This window comes from Hevea brasiliensis, chromosome 7, assembly GCF_030052815.1.
Source record: "Hevea brasiliensis isolate MT/VB/25A 57/8 chromosome 7, ASM3005281v1, whole genome shotgun sequence".
Taxonomy (NCBI): Eukaryota; Viridiplantae; Streptophyta; class Magnoliopsida; order Malpighiales; family Euphorbiaceae; genus Hevea; species Hevea brasiliensis.
In genome coordinates, this window is record NC_079499.1 from 105,163,902 (window position 1) to 105,190,457 (window position 26,556).

General features: G+C 32.5%; 5 protein-coding genes across 9 annotated transcripts; 2 read left to right on the plus strand and 3 right to left on the minus strand.

Annotated features, from left to right (window-relative positions):
* The first annotated feature begins 1,247 nt into the window (after nucleotides 1-1,247).
* On the plus strand, nucleotides 1,248-1,790 carry LOC110671842 (uncharacterized). The gene has a single exon (XM_021834442.2). The coding sequence runs from the start codon at nucleotides 1,248-1,250 to the stop codon at nucleotides 1,788-1,790; it is 543 nt and encodes a 180-aa protein (XP_021690134.2).
* Nucleotides 1,791-2,275: 485 nt separating this feature from the next.
* Nucleotides 2,276-5,449, minus strand: LOC110671928 (uncharacterized). Its single transcript, XM_021834552.2, has 3 exons — nucleotides 5,221-5,449; nucleotides 3,953-4,110; nucleotides 2,276-2,552 (listed from the first exon to the last, which is right to left on the minus strand). Exons 1-3 carry the CDS (start codon nucleotides 5,417-5,419, stop codon nucleotides 2,445-2,447), a joined length of 465 nt encoding a protein of 154 aa, XP_021690244.2. The 5' UTR covers nucleotides 5,420-5,449; the 3' UTR covers nucleotides 2,276-2,444.
* A 6,432-nt stretch (nucleotides 5,450-11,881) lies between these two features.
* Nucleotides 11,882-15,575, minus strand: LOC110666804 (uric acid degradation bifunctional protein TTL). 4 transcript variants are annotated; one of them, XM_021827424.2, is made up of 6 exons: nucleotides 15,205-15,575; nucleotides 15,037-15,128; nucleotides 14,332-14,389; nucleotides 13,917-14,018; nucleotides 13,189-13,306; nucleotides 11,882-12,460 (listed from the first exon to the last, which is right to left on the minus strand). In XM_021827424.2, the coding sequence occupies exons 1-6, from the start codon at nucleotides 15,343-15,345 to the stop codon at nucleotides 12,006-12,008; spliced, it is 966 nt and encodes a 321-aa protein (XP_021683116.2). In that variant the 5' UTR covers nucleotides 15,346-15,575; the 3' UTR covers nucleotides 11,882-12,005. The 4 variants fall into 4 exon arrangements, with proteins under 4 accessions (XP_021683116.2, XP_021683115.2, XP_021683114.2 ...); XM_021827423.2 differs by having other exon boundaries at nucleotides 11,882-12,463; XM_021827422.2 differs by having other exon boundaries at nucleotides 13,150-13,306; nucleotides 15,205-15,573.
* Nucleotides 15,576-15,811: 236 nt separating this feature from the next.
* LOC110666802 (pentatricopeptide repeat-containing protein At2g13420, mitochondrial) lies at nucleotides 15,812-17,736 on the plus strand. Of its 2 annotated transcripts, XM_021827418.2 has the most exons (2): nucleotides 15,812-16,453; nucleotides 16,538-17,736. In XM_021827418.2, exons 1-2 carry the CDS (start codon nucleotides 15,898-15,900, stop codon nucleotides 17,434-17,436), a joined length of 1,455 nt encoding a protein of 484 aa, XP_021683110.2. In that variant the 5' UTR covers nucleotides 15,812-15,897; the 3' UTR covers nucleotides 17,437-17,736. The 2 variants fall into 2 exon arrangements, with proteins under 2 accessions (XP_021683110.2, XP_021683109.2); XM_021827417.2 differs by having other exon boundaries at nucleotides 15,813-17,736.
* A 2,106-nt stretch (nucleotides 17,737-19,842) lies between these two features.
* On the minus strand, nucleotides 19,843-26,277 carry LOC110666801 (uncharacterized). The gene is made up of 7 exons (XM_021827415.2): nucleotides 25,853-26,277; nucleotides 24,848-25,075; nucleotides 23,778-23,851; nucleotides 21,990-22,149; nucleotides 21,686-21,805; nucleotides 21,440-21,548; nucleotides 19,843-20,426 (listed from the first exon to the last, which is right to left on the minus strand). The coding sequence occupies exons 1-7, from the start codon at nucleotides 26,084-26,086 to the stop codon at nucleotides 20,245-20,247; spliced, it is 1,107 nt and encodes a 368-aa protein (XP_021683107.1). The 5' UTR covers nucleotides 26,087-26,277; the 3' UTR covers nucleotides 19,843-20,244.
* Between the last annotated feature and the right edge of the window lie 279 nt (nucleotides 26,278-26,556).

The window sequence follows — 26,556 nt, forward strand, 5'->3', positions numbered from 1 at the left end:
AGTAATAGTTTTCAAACTCGATCAAGCTCATTTTGATTTTGATCAATTTTTCTCAATCTTATGTTGTGTGGGCCACAGGCGGGAGGATAAAAATATATTCTCTCTAGCTCCTATAATAATATGTTATTATTTTTTATTAAAAAATAATTTATTTCTATATATTTAAATATTATAATTTTATGAAAAAAATATATCATTAAAATTATATTTAAAATTTATATTCCTAATTTCTAATTTATTTTTTAATAAATAAATTTATATTATATAATAAAAAATTAAAAAATAAAAGAAAGTTCTCGCCCAACCTCAAACTCCATTAAGGGGGACGGGGAAAAGTGATTCCCCCAACCCGCACATCGTAATTCCTAATATTTGAGTCACTTATAACGTCGCCCTCTTCCTTTCTCTTTGTATTCGCCCTCTTCCTTTCTCTCTGTATTCTAGAAATGAAAAATGCTTCTTTTGCAAATTTTGGTGTGAGTTTCTTCTTATTTCTTCAATAAGAACACTCCTAGAAGCCCAAATGTTCTGAAAGCATATGTTAAAAAAAAAAAAATCCCATTAAAATTTATTAAAATTAAAATTTGATATTATCCATAAAAAAAATTACTGTGACAGCTAAACTATCGGAGGTCATTGGCATAATATAACTTCTCGTTTTGTGCTCGTCGATGTTCTTCTTATTCCACTGCCATTTCCTCCCCTTCCTGAGTGCCTCTTCTACCACCACCACCGTTCTACTTTGTGATTTGGGTGCAGAGCCACATCATATCATATTCAACACGTAAAATAATAAATATTTTAAATTAAATAATAATAATAAGTACAAGAAATTAAAATTTGGTAAAAAAAAAATAACGATCTTTAAACTTCGGTTAGCTTCAGATAAATATAAAAATAAAAAATTCCACCATACCTACTTAGGCTTGCATTTTCCAACGCTCCCTTGAAAAAATATAAAAATAAAAATCTAAAGCGCTTTTCACTCTTTTCCTCTCTGTTTCTTCCCCTCTCCTCGGAGAGTGTTTTCTTTCAAGGAAAAAGAAACCATGTTTTAATTTACATAAAAAGACTTTGAGTTTGTCCAGCTTGTAAAAAGTTTAATGAAGAGGTCTTTGATGAATTCTTTTCAAGCAAATTCTTTTCAAGCAAAAATAATCCCATTGAACCAAAATGGAAGATGACAAAGACGATATTTTAGCATTCTTTCTCATTTTTCGATCTTTAATTCTTTTTTTCATGCACAAATGCCTGTAGCAGAGCCCACTTCCGGACGCTTATTTATATGGCTTATCTCTTGTTTCTTGTTTACCTGCGTTACTGTTGGTGGAATCTTCCTCCTTTTGTACATTGTCCTCCCTCAGAATCAAGCTAAACCTTGGCTTCCAATTGTTGGTGTAACCCTTGTTTGTCTCCCTTGGATTTTTTGGTGCTTTACTTGTCTTTATCGTATCATTTCTCGAGCACTTGGAATTAGGGTTGTTATCCGTTGTGGCGGCGGCGGTGGTGATGGTGGTAGTAGCGCTCGTACTCGTTCAAATGTTTCTAATACATCAAGGAATGTAGCATCCCATGAGCCTGCAAACCTTAACTCTCCATTAGAGCCTGCTGAAGAAGAAGATGGAAGGGGCGTCCAGTTTGGAGGGGCAGCAGTTTTGGGAGAGGGCGATGATGACCATGAAAAGAAGAATGCAAATTTGAGGAGTTTATCGACTAGCATTTCAAGCAATGATTTGTCCGTTGCTTCTCGTGAAAGCGAAATGCCTTTAACCCAAGCTATAGCATCCTAATGATATGTCACTTTGAAATTGAAGAAACTCTCAATCCATGAATAAGGAAACCATTCTTTTCATTTGCCCATTCTCTTAGGCCTTCATCCATTAGATTATAAAAAAATTTGATGTACACGCATACACATTTTTCTATTATCAGACAGAATATAGAAAATTTTTGTACCCATCCAAAGTATTAATGGTCTTCAGAGATCATCAATTCCATTTCTTATTTACTAGGTTATACAGTAGATCATTTCATAACAAGTTCAATTATGATTTTCTTTTTCCTTTTTGGTATAGCATTAGCAATAGGCAAGTTACTTTGTATAATTGGTTCGCATCTTCAAGGCACTATAAGATAATAAGAAATCTAGGTGTTAACACAAAAGATTCCAAAGTACACAGAACAGATTTGAATCCTCTCATATTGGTCTTAACATGATAGGTCATTTTTGTTCAATTAAAGCAGTTGGATTTAAGTAGATGGTTATTATATAGAGTAATGTCCTAAATTTTCAATTTTTCAAAACCACAACCATCCGTTCGAAATTCAATGATTAGGATGAAAAATAAAATGAATAGTCATGTTTTAACCAACATGAACTCAAATCTCCCCCATACCAACATAACACAGCACCTTCAGAAACAGATTCACCAATTTGGATGTCATCACAAAGCATTTACCATCCTTCTCATCTCAGCAGACCTCCTGGGATCTGGCTCCTCAATTGCTCTCTCAGTAAGTACTTGCTTGATTCGACACATTGACTTCCGCACCTGAATTTCAAAGTTCATTGGCAAAGAACGAAATAAGCAACTGTGTTCTAGGTGACCGAGAGAGAGAGAGAGAGAGAGACACACACACACACACACACACTGAGGTATTAAATTCAAAGCGATGTAATATACAAGAAAAATGTCTTACACTTTGTCTTCTCACCAATAATAATAACAAAAGTGAAGACAAAAAAGGTAATTCCAATTATACACTTCAGCATCATGTGCATATATATATATCCTGTAGCTAAACAGATAAACATCACACAGAAACTGGATCCATCAACAGAATTCCCAGTATACAAGAATCTAATTGGTTCCAATAATAGAGTTTAAGCATCATATGCCATGGAACCAATTCATTAGACTTGGAAGTTAAGCCAGAACTAGCTATCCATAGTCACCTAAAGCATCATACTCCCCATATCTTGCGTGTTTCCAATCCAGTATAACGCAGATTGTTAAAAGAAGTGCAAGTGAGATATTGCATCTCATCTCAAGCTGATCATAAGGACTCACTGGCATGGCAATGATTAAACAAATTAGTCAGGTTCGCATACTACAGCTCCGAACATTACATAACTGCTTTCTACCTAATGTTAGGTGGCAATAGTAGCATCCAGCTAAATTAAGGAGCTTTTCACTTTTCACAAGCAAAACCTGGGTCTGCCTATCATACCTAATACCAATTGAATACAGCTAGAATATGACACCTATTTCAATTAAGGTATTGAAGATTGAAACCTTTTGATATTCAAGGTTCGTAGTAGTACAACACTGTTGTTAAGTTTCCCGTATCAGTCAGACCAACAAAGTCACAAAGACAGTGCCTCTGCTAATGGCATGACAAAGAATGTAGTCTTCTTATAAGTCAGATCCAATATAAATACATAACATAGGCAGAGGTAATTAATCCCTTCTCTAGCAAACCATTTCTGAATTACACCAAATGATTTTTGTTATTTCACAACTGAACTTAAATATGACGAGTATGACAAAGAGACTTGGTGCAACAATAAGGTTGTTCCATTCTAGGTTCCAATCTGGAGATATAGGACTCACAACAGGGAGACTACCTTCTTGCAAAGCCAGGGAAGGCTTAATAGCTACCTTCAACTAGTGACTTAATAGCTACCAAAAAAATAACAGATAATGAAGAAGCATGCTCAGATTAACAGAACAAAACCAGGACCAAACCCTTCCTTGGGTGATACAATGGCATAAAGAGCAGCCTGACCAAAAACACATCTATTTTAGCAATTCACTATTTTGAACAGTAAATTAGCATCTCATTTAAATTAACCATAGACATTGGAAGATCAAATACAATGTTTGAAGAGCCAAGAGTCGCCATAGTCACGTGCTGTCTCAAATTAAAAGCAAAAGAAAGTAAGTTATACCTTGGGTAAGCGCTCTGGATTTGGGAATCTTAGTTTCTGGGCATGAAGCATCTGGCGTTGAGTCATCAGCATGTTTTTCTCCTTTAATAAAACATACCACAGTTTACGAAGATCATCCCAAGACTTCAGGCGCAGTTCAGATGCTTTCCAACTTCGACCTGGTGGCGGTAAAGTTTAGGAATGAACAAAGATATTTAATGCAATCATTTAAAATACAAGATTTTTTTTTTTTCTCTTTTGTAGTATTGAGGGAGAGGGATTTATCATTAGCGAGATTTGAATCTTGGCAACCCCTCACCACTAGGCAGGCTAAGGTATTAATACAAATTCTTTATTTTCTCTGACATGAGAGATGAATTTTCCAGAGCCTAAAACATAGTTATTAAAGGCACGCCTCAGGCTCAAGGCTCACCAGGCTCGAACCTTAGAGCCTTATGCGCCTAGGTGTACGCCTTTGTTCCAGGCACAAGGTTCTAGAAAAGCATGCCTTATTTATTTCTATCTTTAGCGAGCACTTTTATTGGCAAAAAGGACTACCATTTAAACTCAAACCAGCAAACTCAATTCAAGATATATGCCAAAGAAAAAAAAGAAAAAGTATCACATTTATATGATTTTTATGGATTTTTTAAATCTTTTACTTTGCGCCTCACCTAGCTCAAGCGCGCGCCTACACTTTGTGCCTTGCACCTGCCTTGCACCGAGGCTCCAGGACTCCTCGGCGCCTTAGTGCGCCTTGAGCCTTTAATAACTATGGCCTAAAAGAAAAATAAACCAATGTGCAAATGACTAACACTAAAGAAGATATATAATTAACAAGGGAAACAATCGTGAAATTCAACAACTTCATTTTTCTTTTCCTTTAATCATGGTCAGCTGGTGTCATTCCTCTGAAAATTACAAGGCTTTGTTCCCTTCTGGTATATTAAGCACAGTCGTTTCCCTTGCAATGTTATAAGCTCAATAAGTGCTTCTTCAACCCTAAATGAAACCAATCTGTGTTGAGCCCAATAAAGCTCAAGATTATTCATTGCAACCTCAGATCTAAAATGTATCCAGAAAGCAATCACAACTTAAAATCCTACATAAAATGGTTGACAACCACTGCAATGCTTTCAATTATACACATTATCCATTTATTTAACCTATGCCAGTCCTCTGTAAAAGTAAAATCAATCTTTCCCTTGGACAACCGAAAACCAATACAATAATGTCATTAGACACAAATAAGCAATTGGTAATGGTTAAAAAAATAAAGAGCATTGTACCATAGACAACACGTTTATCCTCATCCTGGGTCCTATCTGCCTCGAAGAAGGCCTCAAGAGGGTTGCGAGCATACCCAGTTGCTGCTGCAGCAGCAGAAGTTTCAGATTTAACTGCAGCAAAGAGAGTTCTCCCAATAAATCTTGTCATAAACATGGTTGAATCAGCGACCTGCATAACACAGATTGTAATTCGAAGCATATAAACATGAAAATCGTAACACTCTACAAGAGTCTTGAACAAAAGAGGAAGGACATGCAAAAACACACTCCCAGATTCCTACAGCAGAAAGAAGTCCCACAGAGGCCCTCTACCCCTCCCCTTAGATGGGATGAGGAAATAAGGTCAACGCTGAGATTGGAAGGAAGCAAAGCTTTGGGAATTGGGTTTGCCTTTCAGCTAGAGAACTGGGAGAGAGAGAAAGGGAACATTTGGGTGAAGAAATATGAGAGAGATTTTTAGGTTATGTCTCTATGTTTAAACGATGTAAGTTTAGTGTTTTTGTGACCAAAATTGTCGACCTCAAACAGAATGGTCATGTCCAGATTGTGATTCCTTAGTTGCTAGCTCCTACTGTCATGAATTATTAACATCTATGCTCTTTGAACGTAGAAACTCAATGAATCAAACAGGCAATATTAAGAAGGGAAGAAAGAATAATAAAGCAAGCACACAAGAAACACAACAATCCCTAATTTTCACTAAAAGAGAATCATCAATAAAAAAAAAAAAAAAAAAAAGAACAGAACTCAAGCAGTGCACCAACAATTCAGTCAGTGACAGCAGCAATTCAGTGAGACAACAACATGTACTTAAGCAATCAGCAAGATATCCAATTTATAAAATGCAACTCAAAAGAAAGGAGAATAGAACTAATTACCTTAGGGGTGGGGGGGTGCAGATTTTGGCTTCTCTGTGGAGGAATGAGGAACAGAGAGAGCCACAGTCGAGTGAGACTCTTGTCTTGAATCAGTTTTGAAAGGCAGACAGCCACAGCCTACAGTCGCACAGAGGCACACCCACAAACGCAGTCACACAGCTCTCGACTCTACAGTGTGGATTCGACAGATGAGGGAGATAAAGTGGAGCAGGAGAAGCGAGAGTCGATTATCGATAGTCTAGACTCGACAACCGACAACAGTGGTGGAGAAGCTAGCCGAGAACGAGAACTGAGAAGAGATGAGAGCGTCTGAGATAGAGAGCAAGGATTACAGCGGAGCAGCAAAAGGAAAGAATATAAAAATTTAGGGCAACGGTGCACGTCAAAACGGCAGAGTGAAAATCTGAAAACGGCAGCAGGAATATTTCCATTTCTTATAATATTAGAACACGTCACATTTTATGAAGAGATCGGTATCCCGTGGTATGCCAAGAACGAACATTTTCAGACTATTTTACATGGCATATTTGGAATATGTTAGTAAACTTACTAGGAGAAATGTGAATTTTATGCTGATTTAATTTATATTTATTTTCGGATAAGTACTTTGGAGATGTGCTGCTGTTTGGTGTATATATATATATATATATATATATATATATATATATATATATATATATATTAGTGAAATACCTGTGCTATGCACAAAAATACATATATTTTACTTAAAAAAATTTTAATATTATTATTTAAAATATTAATAATAAATTTTAATAAAATAAATTAATAATTACTCCAAATCAATGAACTTAATAATTATAAGTTTTTTTTAATGATCATAAATTATTTTTCATATATAATAATAATAATATTATTTTAAAATAATAAAAATTAAATTAAAATTTATTAAATGTATAAAAAGAAGAGAAAAAATTTTTAAATATTAATTTTTTTTCAAAATAAATATGAAGCTTGATCTTATTACAATTGATTTTTTAAATTAAAAATTATTAATATAATAACATGTGATAATTATATTTAATAATTATATTATATCTATTTAAAAAATATAAAAAATATTTAATGTTGATTTTTCTTTTTTTAAAAAATAAAAATTAATGGATATGCATTATCTTTTAATAATTTGACATGTTTAAAAAAATTTAATAATTAATTTATCATAAAAATTTAAATATACTTTATTCTAATTTAGAGTAGATATTTTAAAGAAAATTAAACTTTTAATTGTTATAATAATTAGATAATCATTATAATATTAATTAAATTTTAAAATTAAATGTTTTGAGTTATCAAATTATTAATAAATTTAATTATAGTAATTGTGTTCAAAAATATTTTATTTTCCTTTTAAGTAATTGTCATTGACTTTTTAAATTAAAAAGTAGAAAAATTGTAATGAATGATAATTATATTTAGTAATTAATACTTTTTCTATTATTTAAATTTGAAAGATCAAAATAATTAATAGTGATATTTAAAAATAAAATTATATAATAATTTTATATTATAATTATTTAAGAAATATAGAAAAATTGTTATCAATAAATTTAATTAAAAATTGTTACTTGCTATAAATGTGATAAATTTAAAATCCTATCTCTTCTTGAATTTGTTATATAAAATCTAAGCAACCTTTTCATTAGAAAACGAACATGAAATATACATAAATTATTATATGTGTATTCATTGAGTATAATTAATAAATTAATATGATTAACTCTTAATTTTTCATATCTCTAATTAAATTAAACTTTTATAGATATTTGTAATAATAATAATAATAATAATAATAATAATAATAATAATAATAACTATTTATTATAATATTAAAATATAATAATTATATAATTTGTAACTTACATATACATAATTAAAGAATTAATAACTTAATCATAATTTATAGAAATTATATCATTAATTAATTTTTCTAAATAATAATAAAATAATAGAACATAACATGATTAATATTAACTAAATTAATAATATTAATTATTTATTAATATACTATAAAAAATATAAAAAATAATAAAAATTGAATATTAATATAAATTTATTGATTACCATAACTATAAAAATAAATTTTTATTTCATATTATTTTTCCACAATTCATTTTATATAGCATTCAATATATAACTAAAAATATATCTTTATTGAATAAATACTAAAATAAAATACATAAAAATAAAATAACATTAAAATAAATTAAAAATTATTAAATATATAAAAGATAGAGAAAGAAAGTAAAATATTTAACTCTATATGACTACTTCTATAACATAATTTTAAATTATTGTATTAATTTTAAGATATATATAATTTTTAAATTTTTATAATTAAATGAAATAATTAAAAATTTAAGAATCATTAATTGAGAAATTTATAAAATTATTAAAATATGTCTAATATTTTTAATTATTTAACCAAAAAAATTATGATAATAATGGTAATAGTAAAAATAATTAATGGTAATAGTAATAGTAATAATTAATTACATTAATTAATATAATTATTAAATATAACATCTATATATATAAAATAAAGAGTTTTTCTTATATCTAATTAAATTGAGGTTTCTAAATAATAATAATAATAATAATAATAATAATAATAATAATAATAGCTACTTATTACAATATTTAAGTAAATAGTTTGTGACTTATATATATATATATATAATTAAAAAATTAATAACTTAATTATAATTTAAAAAATTATATAATTAATTGATTTTTCTAAATAATAATTAAAAAAATATAACATAATTAATATTAACCAAAGTAATACCATTAATTATTTATTAATATACTATAAAAAAATATAAAAAATAAAATTAAATATTGATATAAATTTTATATTTTTCATAACTATAAAAATAAATTTTCATTTCATTTCATTTTTTCATAATTCATTATATATATATATATATATATATATATATATATATATATATATATATATATATATATATATATATATATATCTTAATCACCGAGAATATTGTTCATAATTTAAAGTAGATATTTTAAAGGAAATTAAATTTTAATTAAAATTATTTAAGAAATATAAATAAAATTTAATATTGACCTTTTATTTTTTTTTAAATTAAAGATTAATTACATTTAAAATTTCAATCATTGATTTCTTACAATAATTCAAATATCCCTTGATTTCTGATTTTAATTTAAATCATATATTTCATAGGAAATTAAAACTAATGAAAATTTTTATCACTAATTTTTAAAAAAAATTTAAATATCTTCTAATTTTTAATTCTAATTTTAAACAGATATTTTAAAGGAAATTAAACCTAATTATAGTAGTTAATAATTTTTCATTATTTAAATTTGAAATATCATATTAATTAAAAATTATATTTAGAAAATTAGTTTATATAATAATTATATATTACAACTATTTAGGAAATATAGATAAAATTTAATTTTGATCTTTTTTTTAAACAACCTTAATAATTAGACATCTTTTAAAAAAAATTTAATTATTAATTTCTCACAAATATTCAAATATCATTGATTCTTGATTTTAATTTAGAACAGAATTTTAAAGAAAATTAAATTTATTTAAAACTATTTAAGAAATATAAATAAAATTTAATGTTGACTTTTATTATTTTTTTTAAATTAAAGATATTTAAATTTATAAGTTATATAATAATTATATATTCCAACTCTTTAGAAAAATTCTAAAAAATTAAATCTCAAAGGCAGAGTCTTTTTTTGTAGTTACCATTATTTTCTTCTTCTCTTTCATTTTATTAGTGCTTTGTTTTAAAATGACAATTTCTTTTGTGATTTTTTTGGATTCTCAATTCTTCTGCCACTCTTTATGGTAATATTGCTATATTTTTTTCATTTGACATGATTATACTCGGTTCTGTGCTCAGTTTCTTGTTGAAATTGTTAATTTTTTACTTAATTTTTCTAAAAAAAAAATATTTCAACTTTATTTTCAAAGAATATGGTAACCTGCCTTCCTAAGAAAATTGTTTTTTTGGGGTTATTCTTTTGCAAGAACAGGATCATTCTATTCTAATGCCAGTTAAACAAAAACTTTATTTATTTATTTATTTATTTATTTTTAATACTATTAGAGGCATGTTTTATTTGTTGAGGTGAATCTTATGATGGATCTTCCTAATACTCGATTTGTAAATTTAAGATTGTAGTGCTGATCTAATAATATTTTTGTGGTACAACCTCTAAATAAAGATACATGACTTGCAGTGACTTATTTACCTCACTTCAAGTCTAAAGAATCATTACAATTCACAAATGATAGAATTTGAATGACAGAGAATATAATATTATTTCTTTAATTTCTTGTACTCAAGAAATTGAATTTTGATATTGATAAAAAGAAAATACGCGTATTTAAGCATATTGAATATCATTTCTATGTGTATTTAGACAATAAAAAGTTAAATTTAGATTATAACTTAAAAATTAAATAAGAAAAAAAAATGCTATTAATAAAATTGACAAAGGAGGTAAGAGAAAAAATTCCTAACAATAAATTCAATTTAATATAATTAACATATGTGGGAGGGAGAAAATATTGCTAGAAATAAATTCAATTTAATATTGCCACTTAACACAAGAGAAAATTTGACTACTTTAAATAGTGTCACATGACATAAATATATTTATTTTAAAATTTTATATCGCAATGGAAAAAATCTGTTTGCTTTATATATATATATATATATATATATATATATATATATATATATTTTTTTTTTTTTTTTTTTTATTATCATATAAGGTAGCGTTTTTGGCTTCTTTTGATGTATAATTTAATGTTTTGGATGGAGTTTGTCAAACTTAGAAGCTTTTGTTTTACTAGTTTATTTTATTTTGGTGTTTTTCCCTCAGTTGTAACTACTAACTAATGCTCTTGAATCCAAGCTTATATTTGCACTGAAGCTGATTGTAACAAGTATATATTGATACGGGAAAAAAAAAGTATATATTGATACAAGTATCCTGTGATTGATGCTTTATTGTGGATTCAGCAGAAAGGGAACTGCATTTGTTGGAAGGATTAGGAAGGTTCATCTTATTCACTTGAACACTGTGTTGGTGGGTATGGTCTGTAAATTCGCTAAACATTTCAAGTAATGTTGTTATTATTGTGCATTTCTTTGAAGAGGCATAATCAATGCAAGTATTCGCTAATTATTTATTAATAGGAATGCGCATGCTTTCAATCCCAAGAATTTAAGAAAAGCTCTTTCCCAGATAGTGTTGTTAAATTGACAGAATCTTTAAATGAATGAAAGAATCAATCGGCTTTCTCAATTGCATATGATTCATAACAAGGGTCTTGTTGCTTCAAAAGAAAGTGGTGCGAATTAATATGCTTGAATCACAAGGAAATTAAAAATAGTAAAATGAGTTCAATATGATTTTTTTTTTTTTCTCTTCAACTTTGATTCGAGAGAATCAGAATCAGCATATGCCCCAAATGCGCAGTAATATCATAATGCTCCCCATTGAAGAAATGTTTTCAAGAACACTGTACTTGTGCAGGAATCAACTGGCCGATGCCCTCAGGATGGAGATCATTTTATTAGCTAATCTCCCGGCCAATTAATCTTTCACGTTTTATCCTTTATTTAATCCTTTTTTTTTTTTAATCTATCGAATAATGCTTCCCCATCCGTGTATATTTTTCTCCCTTTTTTACAGAAATAGCCTGTTTGCAAGGTAAGGATAAAATTGATTCATTAATTCTGTATTAGACAGGCAGAGAACAAGCATCAACTATTATTACTTTTAACAACGTAAGTTGATAAGAGTATTTACTACATTCGCAATGGAAAAGTTTCATCTAAAAAAACATGGTTTGTCAACTGACATACCAAGGCTCTAGCTGCCACGGTATGTACTGAATGAGAATGGTGAAAGCAGCAGAGGAACATGAAAATGTTCTCTGTTCTGTGATTCTTTGATTTCAAACACAATAGAAACAAATGGAAAGAACCCAGATGGACAGTACTTGCCTGTGTTGAAACTTATTCTGTATATTCCAGGGTTCACATCATTAACAATGCTCATCAATTGACCACTTCGCCCATCCACATCTGTAATCGAAGACCCCTGAAATATCCAACCGCCAATATCTGTCTTATCAAACAAGGGACGGGGTTGACTGCCCTTCCACATCTCCAAACGCACCTCAACACCAGTGGCTGGACAACCCCGAGAAACATCTAAGACATGAGTTGTAATGGGTGGACGGGTTCGAGTTGGAACTTGAGATGCCTTATCAGATGAAGGATTAGGAGCAGCCTTTAAATGTCCTCCAATAACAGCCACACGATCTTCTAAATCTCAAAAAAATGATCAAACATCAGTAATTGAAACTATAGCAATGTCCATAGAAACAGACAAGTAATCTGTTCTTTGGAGAAGAAATTCACAAATGGAGAAAAATCAAAAGCCAGAATGACTAGGAAGTTGCAGAAATATATTACAGTATGTGAGAGATTAAAAGCACTTCTTTTTCTCCTCACCTTTTTTCTAGACCAGTTCTTTTTTTTTTTTAACTCAATCCAGATTTACTTGAAAATTTAGGCTGTTGCCGACAGGGGTTGCAGGAATATCCACAGAATATCCCGTATTCACATTTTATTCATCCCTAAGGACCTCAATTTTATTTACTTTCATCTTGAGGTGTTAGTTAATGCATTGCCAAAGTATAACACAAACTCAAGTAATGACCAAAATGCAAAAAGGGAATCACAATCCATACAAAATGTCAATTGCAAAGGCATATTTAAAAGATGTTAAGAAGGGATTACAAACCAAGACTCTCCAAACAGGAATTGAACAAGCAAGAGCAGGAACACAAAAAAAATTACATAATATTGTTCCCAACAAACAAGATCAAGGAAATTCCATAAAATGAAAATCCACATCCTATTCTTCTCCCCCCCCCCCCCCCCCCCAAAAAAAAAAAAAAAAAAAAACACAAACTAAAATATTTAATAAAAATAAAATAGAGAATTACCTTCTACTTTTGTCGCTAAAACTGTGGGATGTTGTTTACCAGTGGAAGCAGGTTTAGTTTTGGTTGAGAAGAGCTTTCCAAGGCGGAGCTCTGTTACTTTCATTTGCTCTTGAGCTGCAATTTCAAACTCAACTATGGGCCTGTTTTGGTACCGTTTCTAAACAAAACAAAGCAAAGAATCACTTACAGTTCTGAGCGAGTCTCACTCACAAAGCACTTGTTCAAAAAATTCAACATAGAAGGAGAGAAGATAAAGAAAAAGAAAAGGAGGAGAAAGAAAGATAATAAAGGGTGGAGTGAGATCAAATATAACAAATGGGGGAAAAAGTACAGAAAAGTGGTAGAAAAATAAGTCTCATTTAGTGTAGTGCGAGACCAGTAAAGAATAAATAACAAAATCACCAGAAAAGCCCCTCATTGATTTGTGAAGGTTCTTTATTTTCGCAGCTATTAGTAAGCATTTTTCCAGCTGTAATTCGTAAAATACACTTCTTTCAAATGGAACTGTAGTGTAAATGTCTTCAGAAAAGATGAAAGATTTACTGTGACTTTAGCACGCATTTAAACAACTTAGACACTACAATACAAAGGAAGATTTTGAAATAAATCTGGACACTAATAATCTTCCATAAAATTATTGATTAGAAACTAACGCCTCACTAATGTCATACTTTAACAAGCAGCACTACAGTTGTTTAGTGCATAAGAAGAGAAGCTAAGAATTTAAATAACAGCACTTGAAATGCAAACTAAAATCCAAACTTCACCTTCAATTCAGCAAGTATTTCAGCAGTACTCCGTCCAGATGCACATATAATAAATATAAATCCAAACTTTTGCCTATACTGGGCATTCCAGTCAGAAAGTTCCTGCAATGAGCATATGGGCCAGAAATGAAAAACTGAGTTAGCTAGTTTTTTTTTTTATTTAATTTAATAAACTAGAAGTATTTTCTTTCACAAAGGAAGAAAATGGGTCAGGAAGTGTAACAGAAATTAAACCAAATTATGAGTTGGATACATTAACATTTCCAGGCAAGAAAAATATAGAATTAGAAGATACTTCTCCAGTGAGTAATGTCGCTCTGGCCCATATAACATTAGCAAACCAACAGATAACTCTGACACTAAAAGGAAGTAGACCTCAACAATTTTGAAAATTAAATTGTAAGACAAATCTAACCTGTAAGCTGGAACCAGTAGAAGTTGCTAAAGCAGTTGACTGCTCTCCCTTACTCCATCTACATTAAAGCAAGTACACATATAACTAAGTAAAAGACATCAAAAGATAAAGCGAGGAAAAGAGAGACAACCCATGTCCATGAACATCATGACCAAAAAGCAAATTATAAAATAAAAATAAAGTGCATCACCACATTCAAGGACAATTACTTGATTGATAGACTACCTTCAAACACGGCTACATATAGCCATATACAAATACAAAGTTACATTACAAACATAACATTATACTTCAAAGTTATTATCACAAACAATACCATGAAAGTATTTGGTGAATATATGTAAATTGACAGAGAGATTGAACATGAAAAAAGTCAAAGAATTTATGAAAAACTTGAAAGAAGCATATGTATAAAATTCTATGGAAAATCGAAATTATAAAATTAGCACCCCAGACTCAGAGTTGCATAGTCAACAAAACTGCCAAAGGTTTAGCTATGCACTTCAGATGCGGTCAAATCGTAACAAAACCGGCCATAAAAGTAAAAAAGAAGACGGATCTCCTTTTTGTTGATTGAACCCCAACCCAGTTCCACTTAGTTGAAGCAGATTAGTAGAGTATGAATTTCATATACATTAAATATCAAAAGAAACAGAAATATTAAGATACAGGAGAGGCATAGAGGGTACAAATGGAAAACTCAACTGAGCAGCAGTGTGAGAAGTGTGGGCAGAAGAAGCGGATTGTCCAATCTGAGGATGCGAAGAGAATGCTTCAAGCCAACCATTCACATCAACCTTTACCAGTTCAAAACAGAAAGAATGGTATTAGTACAAAAAAGGCTACACACATATAAAAATAAAAGATCTCTACCTTGTTGAACCAGATGTTTCTGGCTGCAGCGATGGCTTCTTCAAGGGAAGTAAAAGGGGAAGCCAACACCATTTCTTTAGCGAATTTGGTGCTACCACAGCATGCGAGAAAGTCCTGCTCCTCAAATCTCTCTAAAGCCATTTTTGTTCCTTGCACTTTCTTCTTCTTCTTTAAATTTCTGATGGATCAAAGTTCAAGTCGGCGACTTAGTTGAAATTGAAGCCAATTTGAATCTCTATGTAGTGCTGAAATTGATGGACGATTCGAAGGTTGATAAGAATCTGGTGAAATCCGGCTTCTGATTCTTCTTCTCTCTCCTAGTAAATTAGAAGGAAGAAGAAAGAATAACAGGTGACCCGATAATCCGGTTTATTATTTATTCCCAGATATATTTACTTTTTTAATATAAATATATAGATATTATTTACTAATTTTATATTTAAATATAATTAATATAAATATATCAATTTTACATATTTTATAAATAAAAAAATTTTATTATATATTTTATATTTTAAATTTATAATAATTGAGTTTAATAAAAACTTTTATTAAAACAAAACCGTTAACCCCTTTTAAAATTTTTAAAATAAATAAATAACTGCAGTATCGTCTGTCTTATGGTAGGCTAGCTTCTCTCCTCGTCTGCCTCTTCTCCTTGATCCTCCTGAAATCGAATTCCAGACTTAAAAAATGGCAGTGAGAATATTTCAACATCGCACTCTCATCTCTTCCCTTCCTCTCCAAACTCACCGTCTCTTCTCCTCCTTCTCTTCTCTTCCTACTCTCCAACCTTCAAACGACGCTGAATTGCTTTCCCAAATCTTGCTCCACCAACACAACCCATTCCATGCCATGGAATCATCTCTCCAGCTCCACGGCTTCTCTCTTAACCCTCCCCTCCTCCACCAGACCCTCCTCCGTCTCCGCCACCACTCAAAAATTGCCCTATCCCTTTTCCACTACGCTCTTTCTCTCCCCTCTTCTTCCTCCACTGTTAGCTCCATTACTTACAATATCATGATCGACATTCTCTCCAAGGTCCACCAGTTTGACGTATCTTGGCAGCTTATCATCCACATGGAGCAGAGAAACATCCAACCCACTTCCCTTACTTTCTTTATACTCATTCGCAGATTGATCGCTGCCGGTCTTACCCGTCAGGCTATCCGTGCTTTTGATGATATGGAATCTTTCGTTATGGAAGCTGTAGATGAGACCCATTTCTGTTTCTTGCTTGATACCTTGTGTAAGTATGGCTACATTAAAGTGGCTGTTGAGATTTTCAATAAAAGGAAGTCTAGATTTTGTCCTAATGTGAGAATGTATACAGTTTTGATATATGGTTGGTGCAAGATTGGCAGAATTGATATGGCGGAGAGGTTTCTGAGAGAGATGGATGAGAGAGGGATTGAGCCTAATGTTGTTAGCTACAATGTGTTGTTAGATGGGATTTGCAGGAGGGCCAGATTGCAGCCTGAGGTTAGGTTTGAGAGGACAATAATGTCTGCTGAGAAAGTGTTCGATAAAATGCGCCACAGAGGGATTGAACCGGATGTCGCGAGTTATTCTATATTGCTTCATGTGTATAGTAGGGCTCATAAGCCGCAGCTAACACTTGATAAGTTGAAGCTGATGGAAGAGAAGGGGATTTGCCCGACCGTTGCCACTTATACTTCGGTGGTGAAGTGTCTTTGTTCTTGTGGGAGGGTTGAGGATGCAGAGGAGTTGCTTGATGAGATGGTCAGAAGTGGGGTTAGCCCGAACGCAGCAACTTATAATTGTTTCTTTAAAGAGTATAGAGGAAGGAAGGATGCAGAAAGTGCTTTGAAGTTGTATAGGAAAATGAGGGAGGATGATCTGTATGCTCTGAGCCTGCACACGTATAATGTATTGCTGGGGATGTTTATGAAGTTGAATCGCATGGATATTGTGAAAGAGATATGGAATGATTTATGCACAAGCGGTTCAGGGCCAGATTTGGATTCATATACAATGTTGATACATGGGCTATGCGAGAAACAGAAGTGGAAAGAAGCTTGTCAGTTTTTTGTGGAGATGATAGAGAGGGGATTGCTTCCTCAAAAGGTGACTTTTGAGACTCTTTACAGAGGACTAATACAGTCTGATATGTTGAGAACTTGGAGAAGGCTAAAGAAGAAGCTTGATGAAGAGTCAATAGCATTTGGTTCAGAGTTCCAAAATTATCACTTAAAGCCATATAGACGATAATACACCTTTGCCCCGATGTGACAAACTGAATGATTTTGCTGTGGTGCTCTCCAACTATTTAAACATTCAGCAGTATCTCAAGTATGATAAGTACTGCTTTTTGTCGAATCATGCTTATGCATCTGGTTTATGGCTGTTAAAAATCAAAAAGTGATTTGTGGTCATGTAATCTTTAGATATTGTAGATTATTGATGCAAGAACAGTGATTATTCACGACTTGGAACATCACAGTCTCGTGATAATTGATAGTATGTAAATTTCCAATTGTTGTTAAGTATTTTAGTAGCAAGGTTTTTAAACTTGGCAAGGCTTTTTTTGACAAATATACTAGAGTCTTTATCTAGCACATATGGAAAAATGTGCTTAGAGTTAAGATAGGCATGTGAGTTTGAACCACCTATGACTTGCAAAGTTGGCATTAGTAAGTGTATATTTTTCTTTTTATGAGGATGAAATGGTTGGCCTCTTCCCAAAGCAATCGTGTCATTTATAATTGATGCTGATTTACAAGTAAAAAGTTGAAACAATTTGGCTGACAAACTTCACATTCCCATTTACTGCCTCAGTCGTCACCGCACTATTATGGAATCAATATTGTCCAAAAAGATAGAAATGATGATGCGAGGGGAATCTTTATAGAGAAGCTTATATACAAGAGCACTTGCAGGCTATTGCTTCAGATCTTTTAGCTCAAAGGAATGTGTGCACATGCATCGTTGTTGGGGTGAGGATTTGGGGTTCGTAAGACAATTATGATTGAGAGACTGAAGTTACATGACTAAAAAATGACATTCTGTACAGGATTGTTGATGGTTTTGAGCAGTGATTAACATTACTCACCAGACATCAAATGGGATAATGTGTGGCCTCGCTGGAGGCAAGATTGAAATGCAAAAATGTCAAGCAGTATTCAATTCTGGTGACACATCCCCAAGGAGCAGTGTGCAAGAGCCGGGAACGTCAAAATGAACATGGCTAGTCTCCAAGTAATGATGTTGGGGTATTTATGCTTACGATTGTTGGAAGATGGACAGTAGATGGTGATCACTACTTAATGAGAAATTCATACATGCGCACAGAAGAAAAGAAAAACAGGGTAAGTGTGGAAGGATTTCAGTAAGCAACATGAAAGTCAGTTGGTAAGTTTGTTTTAATTGACATGTACAATATATGGATATGCTTGCGGATGCCAATTAAGTTAAATGAGAGTGGCTTACATTTATATTCTTTTAAACATATTTTGTCCCTGGAGGGACGATGGGTTTTGTAGGGTATCAGTATTTGGATTCCCCTTGGATAATGTGCTTAGGTTTACATTTTATAAGAAACATGCAGCTTTAGGGGAATTGGCATTGTCATTGTATTATGGAGGTGAGGCCATGTGGAGGACATATTATCGAAATAATTGGAAAAGAAGATTGATCCTTTGTTCCATAATTAATTTGGTTCTAGCATACAGATTCTACTTACATTCTGCATGGGCATAATTATTATACCAGCTTTCTCACCAAACTAGGATCCACATAATCTTACCTGGAATTCATGTGTTCTTTTTATCATGCCCAAAAAACATGTTAGCGCTCTCATGGCAATAATTGAACTTGATAATTAAAAGTTTAAATTGATTACTTGAAGGCTACTTGAAAGTTTAAGTTGATTTTCTCTCTCATTTAGCTCAGTTCAGTTTTCATTTATGCATAACTCGGTATGATTTTCACAAATTGCAAAATGGATTGAACTCCCAACACTAAGGGTGGTTTGTTTGGCATTACTATTGAGAAATGCATTTCTTAAAATATATTAGAGTATATTAAAAATAATTTAAAATTAAATTTGATAAATTTTAATTATTAGAATACTAAAATAATAAAATAACCTTTTTAAACTATACTTTTTAATAACATGAAAAGCAGTAAATGCGAGACAGCACTAAATGTGAAATGTAAAATGTGAAAATTGAGTGGAACTCGAGTTTAAACCCCAACCATCAAATGAAGAATCTCCCCCGTGTAGCACATTTAGGCTAATGCCCAAGCAAGGCTACTTCTTTCCTTCTCTACTGATCGCTAACTGCTAATGTACATATCCGGCCTCGTTTATTTCACAAGCTTAGGAAGTTAAAAACTTCTTAGGAAGATCCTCAATACGATAACAAGAAAGAGAAGAGGCTGCAATAAGTGGAGATGAAATCAAGATACTTTCCTATAGCACAACTGTTACGTACTTTCCAATGTATTTCCTACAAAATTGATAAATGAACCAGACAAAAATGCACTTCCCAAAAAAACCATAAAGCTGAACCGAATGCTAAAAGTATACAACTTCCAAGCAAAAATTTCCAATTCGTAAGTAGGCAACTAGGCATGTTTCAACCAAACAAGGCCTCATTTCTAAAAGAAGAAATATCAAAAGAAACAAAAAGACATGCTTTAATATCTTACTGTTGAATCATTCATCGGATATGCAATCCACCTAGGACTGGAATACATTGAGCAACAATTAAAAGAAATTTAGAAAAAGAATTCTGGGTAGCATTCTTGCTACTTATATTTTTGGAAAGTAACAGAACAAAACTGCGAAAATTTAGTTAAAATAAAATTCTCGAGCATTTACAGATTGCCACCTGAATATTGAAAATTCCCACCCACGACTTCTACCTTCTATACCAAAATGCTTGAAGAAATTACTTTTACAGAGCTGGTCTACCATGTAAGATCAACTCTCCAGATATAGGTAGAAGAAAATATTTACAGTAATCAGAAAAGAACTATGCCCGACAAATATAGTCATTTGATTTGCGGAATTTACTAATCAAGTTCCAGTACCACTTTACCAGGAATTAACTTTTTGGCTTTTGCCTCATGAGCCTCTCTCACTTGTGTGAAGGGAAATGTTTTCTCAACAGGTATCTTCAGCCTCCCAGCTTCAAATAAACGCCGGATCTCATCTAAACCATCTGGATCAGCTCTCATGTAAGTCCACCAATATTCTGCAGTCAACAACAATTTGGGGTAGTATCAATACATGCAATTTAATCTGCATGGAAGTAGTATCTCGCTTTAGCATGTAAAGACAGAATAAAGCACAGAACAGAAGCATGTAAAGAGAAACAACTTCAACAGAAACCCACATTGCAAAAATGTGCACATTTCTGCACTCACATTTGTGTTCATGAGCTGGTGTCAGTTTGGGGGAAGAAGAGGGATCAGGATAACAGAACATGGGCCATGTAAAAAGGATATGTAACAGTAACATTAGACCATAGAGATTGGAGAGGCAATGATCAAATTTTGAAAAACAATATGTGAAATTTTGAAAAACAATGTGGCACATGCACATTTTCATTTTCCTGGTGAAGGGAAGTCCTCTAGCAATCCTTGAAGGAGAGAAAAATGAAAAGGTAACAAATTGATACCATTTAATTGAGAAACTGCCACCGAAACTACTCAAACATCTGATTCCCTATATTCTACACCAATCCATTCTCAACTCAACTCAATTAAGCCTTTATCCCAAAATTCTACACCAATCCATTGTTCTACAAAATTAGATGTCTCATTATGTCAGCTGAGCATGATGAACCCCAAATCTCTCTCTCTCTCTCTCTCTCTCTCTCTCTCTCTCTATATATATATATATATATATATATATATAGACACACACACACACACACACACACACACATCCATTGTTCTACAAAATTAGATGTCTCATTATGTCAGCTGAGCATGATGAACCCATCTCATTATGTCAGCTGAGCATGATGAACCCCAAATCTCTCTCTCTCTCTCTCTCTCTATACACACACACACACACACACACCTTACCTCTCCTTTATATTGCCTATTAATTGATCCAGTGTAGGTTTTTACACTGATTGAAAGAAATTCTATTAGCACCTCATTTGAAGCTAAAAGAAGAAAAATATATACTTAAATTCAACATTTATCATTTTCTAACTCATCTACTCAAAGGATGAAGTAATCCACAAATTTTCTATACCTATTCCATGAGAGTATCGATATTGAATCTGTTTCTTCAGTAAAATAGCTGTAGCAACAGGAAGTCCAACTGCTAGTCCATACCTATCAGTCAAGGATGCTGCCTCACCCTGTAACACAACAGAACAAGGATCCAAAGGTGGAAGCTTTTAGGAATGTAGCTTCTAAGTTCTCCAATGAAAAGTTTCCATCTCTCCTATTTAAAGAAAGGAGAAAAAAAAAAAAAAAAAAGGATTCCATGTCTTGCCTGAAGGGTCATATAGTGTCCACCCCTCTTCAGAAAATTGATGCCAATTCTTTCTGTTTCTGGTACACCAATAGTGTCCAAAACAGCATCAAACTTCCCCTTTATTGCTAGTTCAATGTCCTGCATAATACACAAGTTAGTTTATCAATAAAAAAAATCACCCGCTTGTATATTCCAAATAGCTGCATACATCTACATGTTTCCCTGCTAATAAATAAATAATAAAGTCAAAGAAACTATACAATTATATGATTTAACTGTTGGCAGTGTAAATGAATCAGATTAATTAATGTTATAACACCACCTCAGCAATGTAGTCAACAGCCTGCTCAGCACCAGCTTTCAGTACTCCTTCTATGCTTTGACTTCCACAAGTAGTTGTAACATGGCACCCTGCAGCTACTGCAAGCTGAATTGCAGTAAAGCCTACCGCTCCACCACCACCCACTACTAACAGTCGTTGCCTGCAAAAAATGAGATTGAAAATGCTATTAGACAGGAATACATTATGATAGTCTACAAAGAAGAATACAGTAACCTTCATGTGCACAGAACATAATTTTCAACAAACTGATGCAAGGCTAGTTAATTGAAAATGAGGCATTAAAACATGACTACATGCAGCACTCCATTGACAACAAAATTCTTGATAAGAGTTATATAGATTGCTAACATCTGATGTCATATAATTATATACTGAAAGCCATCAACTATTTTAATAATTAAGTTGTTTTAGAAAGATCTTAATCATAGATAATGAAGAAACAAAAAATAATAATAAAAAAAAACAGATTACAAAAGCTGATAGCTCCACAAAACAATCCATATCTAAACAAATAACCGAACAAAGCAATATCTTAACTACAAGAATGTCCTTCATGATACTTAATTAATAAGCTAGATACAAGTAGAGGGGAAAAAGAAAAACTAATAAACCAGAAGAAAATAGTGCTGAAACAAATCATATCCATATCCCAAAACCATCTATCTTTTGGCAACTGTCCACTGCATAAATCATTACTAGCAATTCTTTATATGCAAGATCTTGTCAAATTTTTGCTCTTTTAATCATTTCTTCTATTTGAGAAGTAACTTATGCTGCATCAATCATGTTATAAAGTCTACTTGGTGCTAGGTATAGGCCTGAAGAAACTTATGGATTGAACCGTTATTGAAGAAATTCAATGACTGTCCACTGCATCAGTCATTACTTGCAATTCTTTAAATGGGAAAGCTTGTCAATTTTCAAAGCTTTTCTCTTTCTAACCATTTCTTCTATTTAAAAAACAACTTGTATTACATTACTAATGTTACAAAGTCTACTTGATACTAGACCTAAAGAAATTTGTGGATTGAACCCTTATTGACGCATAGATATCATCAGATCCTCATTCCATGGATATTTTAATCATTGTAACCAAGCTATAAAACCTGATATTGTCCTCTTGAGTAGGCATGTTTCCATAAACTCATTCATCAAAATTGCATGAGTTATTGCTTAGAACTCAACGAGTCATAGCAACTTTTACATCTTCCCGCAACCTAAGAAAAATATAATGTGATTGTTGATATTTTTCCATCTAGCCTCTACAAGATGAAGCCTTCATTCATCATTCCACTAATGTCATCTAAAAGCTCTTCAGATTATGTATTCCTTCAAATGTTGTATGACCAATTTCTTAGAATAAAAATTAAGCCTCAAATTTTGACTCTATAAAATTCAATTTTCATTCAAAATAGCAATTCTAAACAAAATTATCATCTTTTACATGAATCCCTCCAACACAAACTCCCTCCAACAAGGGGAAAAATATGAAAGCAAAAATGGGGAAAGATCTCCAAGGCTCTCGCTCAAGCTTCCCTGTTATCTCTTTTGAAACCCCACTTCCCTGTTCATCTCACTCAAGGGAGAGAGAGAGAGAGAGAGAGAGAGAGAGAGAGAGAGAGAGAGAAGATAATTGTTTCTTGTCTTCAATACCACATAAATAGAACACATTGAAGACAAGGAACATTATCCTTCTAGAAAAAAATAAAAATGCATGTCCATTTGTGAATACAAAATAATAAAGACAAAATGGCAATATAACCATACCCCTCAGTAATCCTAGCCGTACTTTTTAGAGCACGCCATGCAGTTAGTGCAGCAAAAGGAATAGCACTTGCTTCCTGTAGGAGAAATTGAAAAAAAATCCAAATTATTTTCTATAGTGAGACAGAAGAGGGGAGAAAAAGTATAGTCATAAATGTAAAATTAACTAAAAGAATACTAGAAATATATATTTCACAGATTGATTAAAAGGACACAAATATTGTTACGGAGCAGCAGTGAGAATACCAGTTAGCGGGAAATCCTGGGTTAAATTCTTACTATTGATAAAAGTATGTATGAGCACAAGCATTTATATAGAAAAATTAGACAAAGAAGAGCACAAAGTAAGCACCATGCTTACTAAATGACAAGCAAATTTTGAGGAAGGAAAATAACTTTATCTCCTATAAAATTTTCCATTATATACTATACTCAACTAAACTCAACTCAACTAAACTCAACTCAACTAAACTAAGCCTTTATCCCAAAAATTTGGGGTCGGCTATATGGATTCGCTTTCTCTACTCTAAACGATTTTGGGTTAAATCCTCAGAAATGTGTAATGCTTCTAGGTCATGTTGTACTACTCTCCTCTAAGTCAATTTAGGTCTACCCCTTTTTTTCTTTCTATCCTCTAACCTAATGCGCTCTACTTGTCTAACTGGAGCCTCCGTATGTCTACGCTTCACATGACCAAACCACCTCAATCTCCCTTCTCTCAACTTATCTTCAATTGGCACCACTCCTACCTTTTCTCTAATACTCTCATTACGGACTTTATCTAGTATAGTATGGCCACTCATCCACCTTAACGTTCTCATCTCTGCAACTCTTACCTTAACATTCCATTATATAATATATGGTTGCAAATAAATATTACTCAAAAATACCGACCCCAACTAGTTTGGGATTAAGGTTTAGTTGTTGTCATTGATATGATTGCAAATAAATATTACTCAGAAACAATTTACCCACAGAGACAGGGACAACCAAACAAATGTGAAACCAAAAGAATAATGAAAGAATTACAAAGTAATTATATACCTAAAATTAACAGAGATCGCAGTACATACCACGTGTGTAACTGATATTGGCTTTGGGGTAAGTTCATCTTCTGAAAGAACTGCATAGTCAGTATAAGTACCTCTCACAGCAGTTGGATGCAATGCACCAAAAACTTCTTGCCCAACACTCAGTGACTGAACTGAAGTTCCAACAGCTGTAACTTCACCACTAATATCACGACCCAAAATGAGAGGTAGCAGAGGTTCAAATATGGATCGACCATAACCTGATCGCATCTGAAACCATTAAAATTTCCAAACATTCAATATCTGATTATAATTATCCATTACAGACATGTCACAGACTTCTTTTTCCATTTTATTTATTCATTTTCTTCTTTGTTTTATGAATAAGGATAATTCATTAAAGAAAGTTTGGACACATGGAGTGAGAGGCTAGGAACATAACTAATACCTCATCTCACTCCTTGAGTGTTTACTAGCACACAAAGAAGGGAATAATAATAATAATAATAATAATAATAATAATAATAATAATAATAATAATAATGACACTAAAACCTTAGAAACAAAGAGGCCTTAATTCCCTGACCTTCATTACCCATGGGAGCTAGTTAATAAAAACTAGGAAAAAAATGAGCTAGTACTGGAACAATACTTTAAAATACCTTGACTTCTATCTACACCATGTACGAGATAGGGATCTACATATCCAAAACAGTGTGAACATCAACAAAGTATTGTCCCCTACACCAAGCAATACACACTAATGGAGAGAAGCAACTCATCTCCCCAAAAAACATAAACTCTCCACCATAACCTATTTGCATCAGAGGCAAGCATTAAAATTTCATACATAAAATTACTTATACCCACTTTCATTACTGTAGCAAAGTGCCCAACATCAACATTCTTTTATCATTTGCCTCAATCACACATAAACTGAAGGGCCACATTCCCTTCATTAAACAAGCAAACAAAAGGAAAAGAACCGAACAAGAGTATCCATAATACTAGGCGGCCATTCCTCGTGGATAGGAAGAAGTAACTCACTCTAGTATCAAGAGGATTGATAGAGACAGCACGAGCTCGAACAAGGACTTGATTGGGCTTGAGCTGGGGGACCTCAACATCGGACCGGAGTTCCAGCACTTCAGGCCCGCCGAAGCGGGGCAACAGCACCGCCCTGCAAGTGGTGGCGAAAAACCTAAAAAAGCTTAACTGGAATAATTGGCAATCACAATTGACAGCAGCGTTTTTGAAGGTGTGAAGTTTGAAGAATTGCATTGTTGTTTGGTTAGTGTGGAGAACTGAGAGAAAGGACTAAGAAGTGTTAGGTTAGGGTTTTTGAATGAATAAATGGAGAGCGGAGCCGGAGAGCAACGGATGGGTGGAACGTCCACGCGTCCCTGCTACTATCCGCGGATTAGTTTGTTGAAAAATATTGCGTTTCGTCTTTCAAGTAACTCTTGTGGGAATTAGCGGAGATAAATTTCAACCACCGTCATTTGACCGACTGAGATTGTAATTCAACTTCTATTTATGGAAAAATCTAACATAACTATCATTTAAAAATATGATCCAATAGAAAAAATAATAATTCTGTAATTAATAAATATTTTATTTATATTATAGACATGGCCGACCTCCGAAGTCAAGGAATTTTTAAACTTTTCACTTTAATTATCCACTCTCAATTGATGTCCTTTGATCATAAATGATTTTTTCGAACTCACCAATTGCTCAATCCTGGAATA

Excerpts from the sequence above, each read along its gene's own strand:
- LOC110671842 (XM_021834442.2), top strand. The coding sequence starts at position 1,248 with ATGCCTGTAGCAGAGCCCACTTCCGGACGCTTATTTATATGGCTTATC.
- LOC110671928 (XM_021834552.2), bottom strand. The coding sequence starts at position 5,419 with ATGCTTCGAATTACAATCTGTGTTATGCAGGTCGCTGATTCAACCATG. Across the intron at positions 4,111-5,220 it reads GGATAAACGTGTTGTCTATG|GTCGAAGTTGGAAAGCATCT; the intron begins GTACAATGCTCT and ends TACCGCCACCAG. Across the intron at positions 2,553-3,952 it reads ATCCAGAGCGCTTACCCAAG|GTGCGGAAGTCAATGTGTCG; the intron begins GTATAACTTACT and ends TTTGAAATTCAG.
- LOC110666804 (XM_021827421.2), bottom strand. The coding sequence starts at position 15,345 with ATGGCTTTAGAGAGATTTGAGGAGCAGGACTTTCTCGCATGCTGTGGT. Across the intron at positions 15,129-15,204 it reads GAAACATCTGGTTCAACAAG|GTTGATGTGAATGGTTGGCT; the intron begins GTAGAGATCTTT and ends GAACTGGTAAAG. Across the intron at positions 12,464-13,149 it reads TTTAGCGACAAAAGTAGAAG|AAGATCGTGTGGCTGTTATT; the intron begins GTAATTCTCTAT and ends TTTGAGATTTAG.
- LOC110666802 (XM_021827417.2), top strand. The coding sequence starts at position 15,898 with ATGGCAGTGAGAATATTTCAACATCGCACTCTCATCTCTTCCCTTCCT.
- LOC110666801 (XM_021827415.2), bottom strand. The coding sequence starts at position 26,086 with ATGCAATTCTTCAAACTTCACACCTTCAAAAACGCTGCTGTCAATTGT. Across the intron at positions 21,549-21,685 it reads GACACTATATGACCCTTCAG|GGTGAGGCAGCATCCTTGAC; the intron begins GCAAGACATGGA and ends GTTGTGTTACAG. Across the intron at positions 20,427-21,439 it reads TCGATACTCTCATGGAATAG|AATATTGGTGGACTTACATG; the intron begins GTATAGAAAATT and ends TGTTGACTGCAG.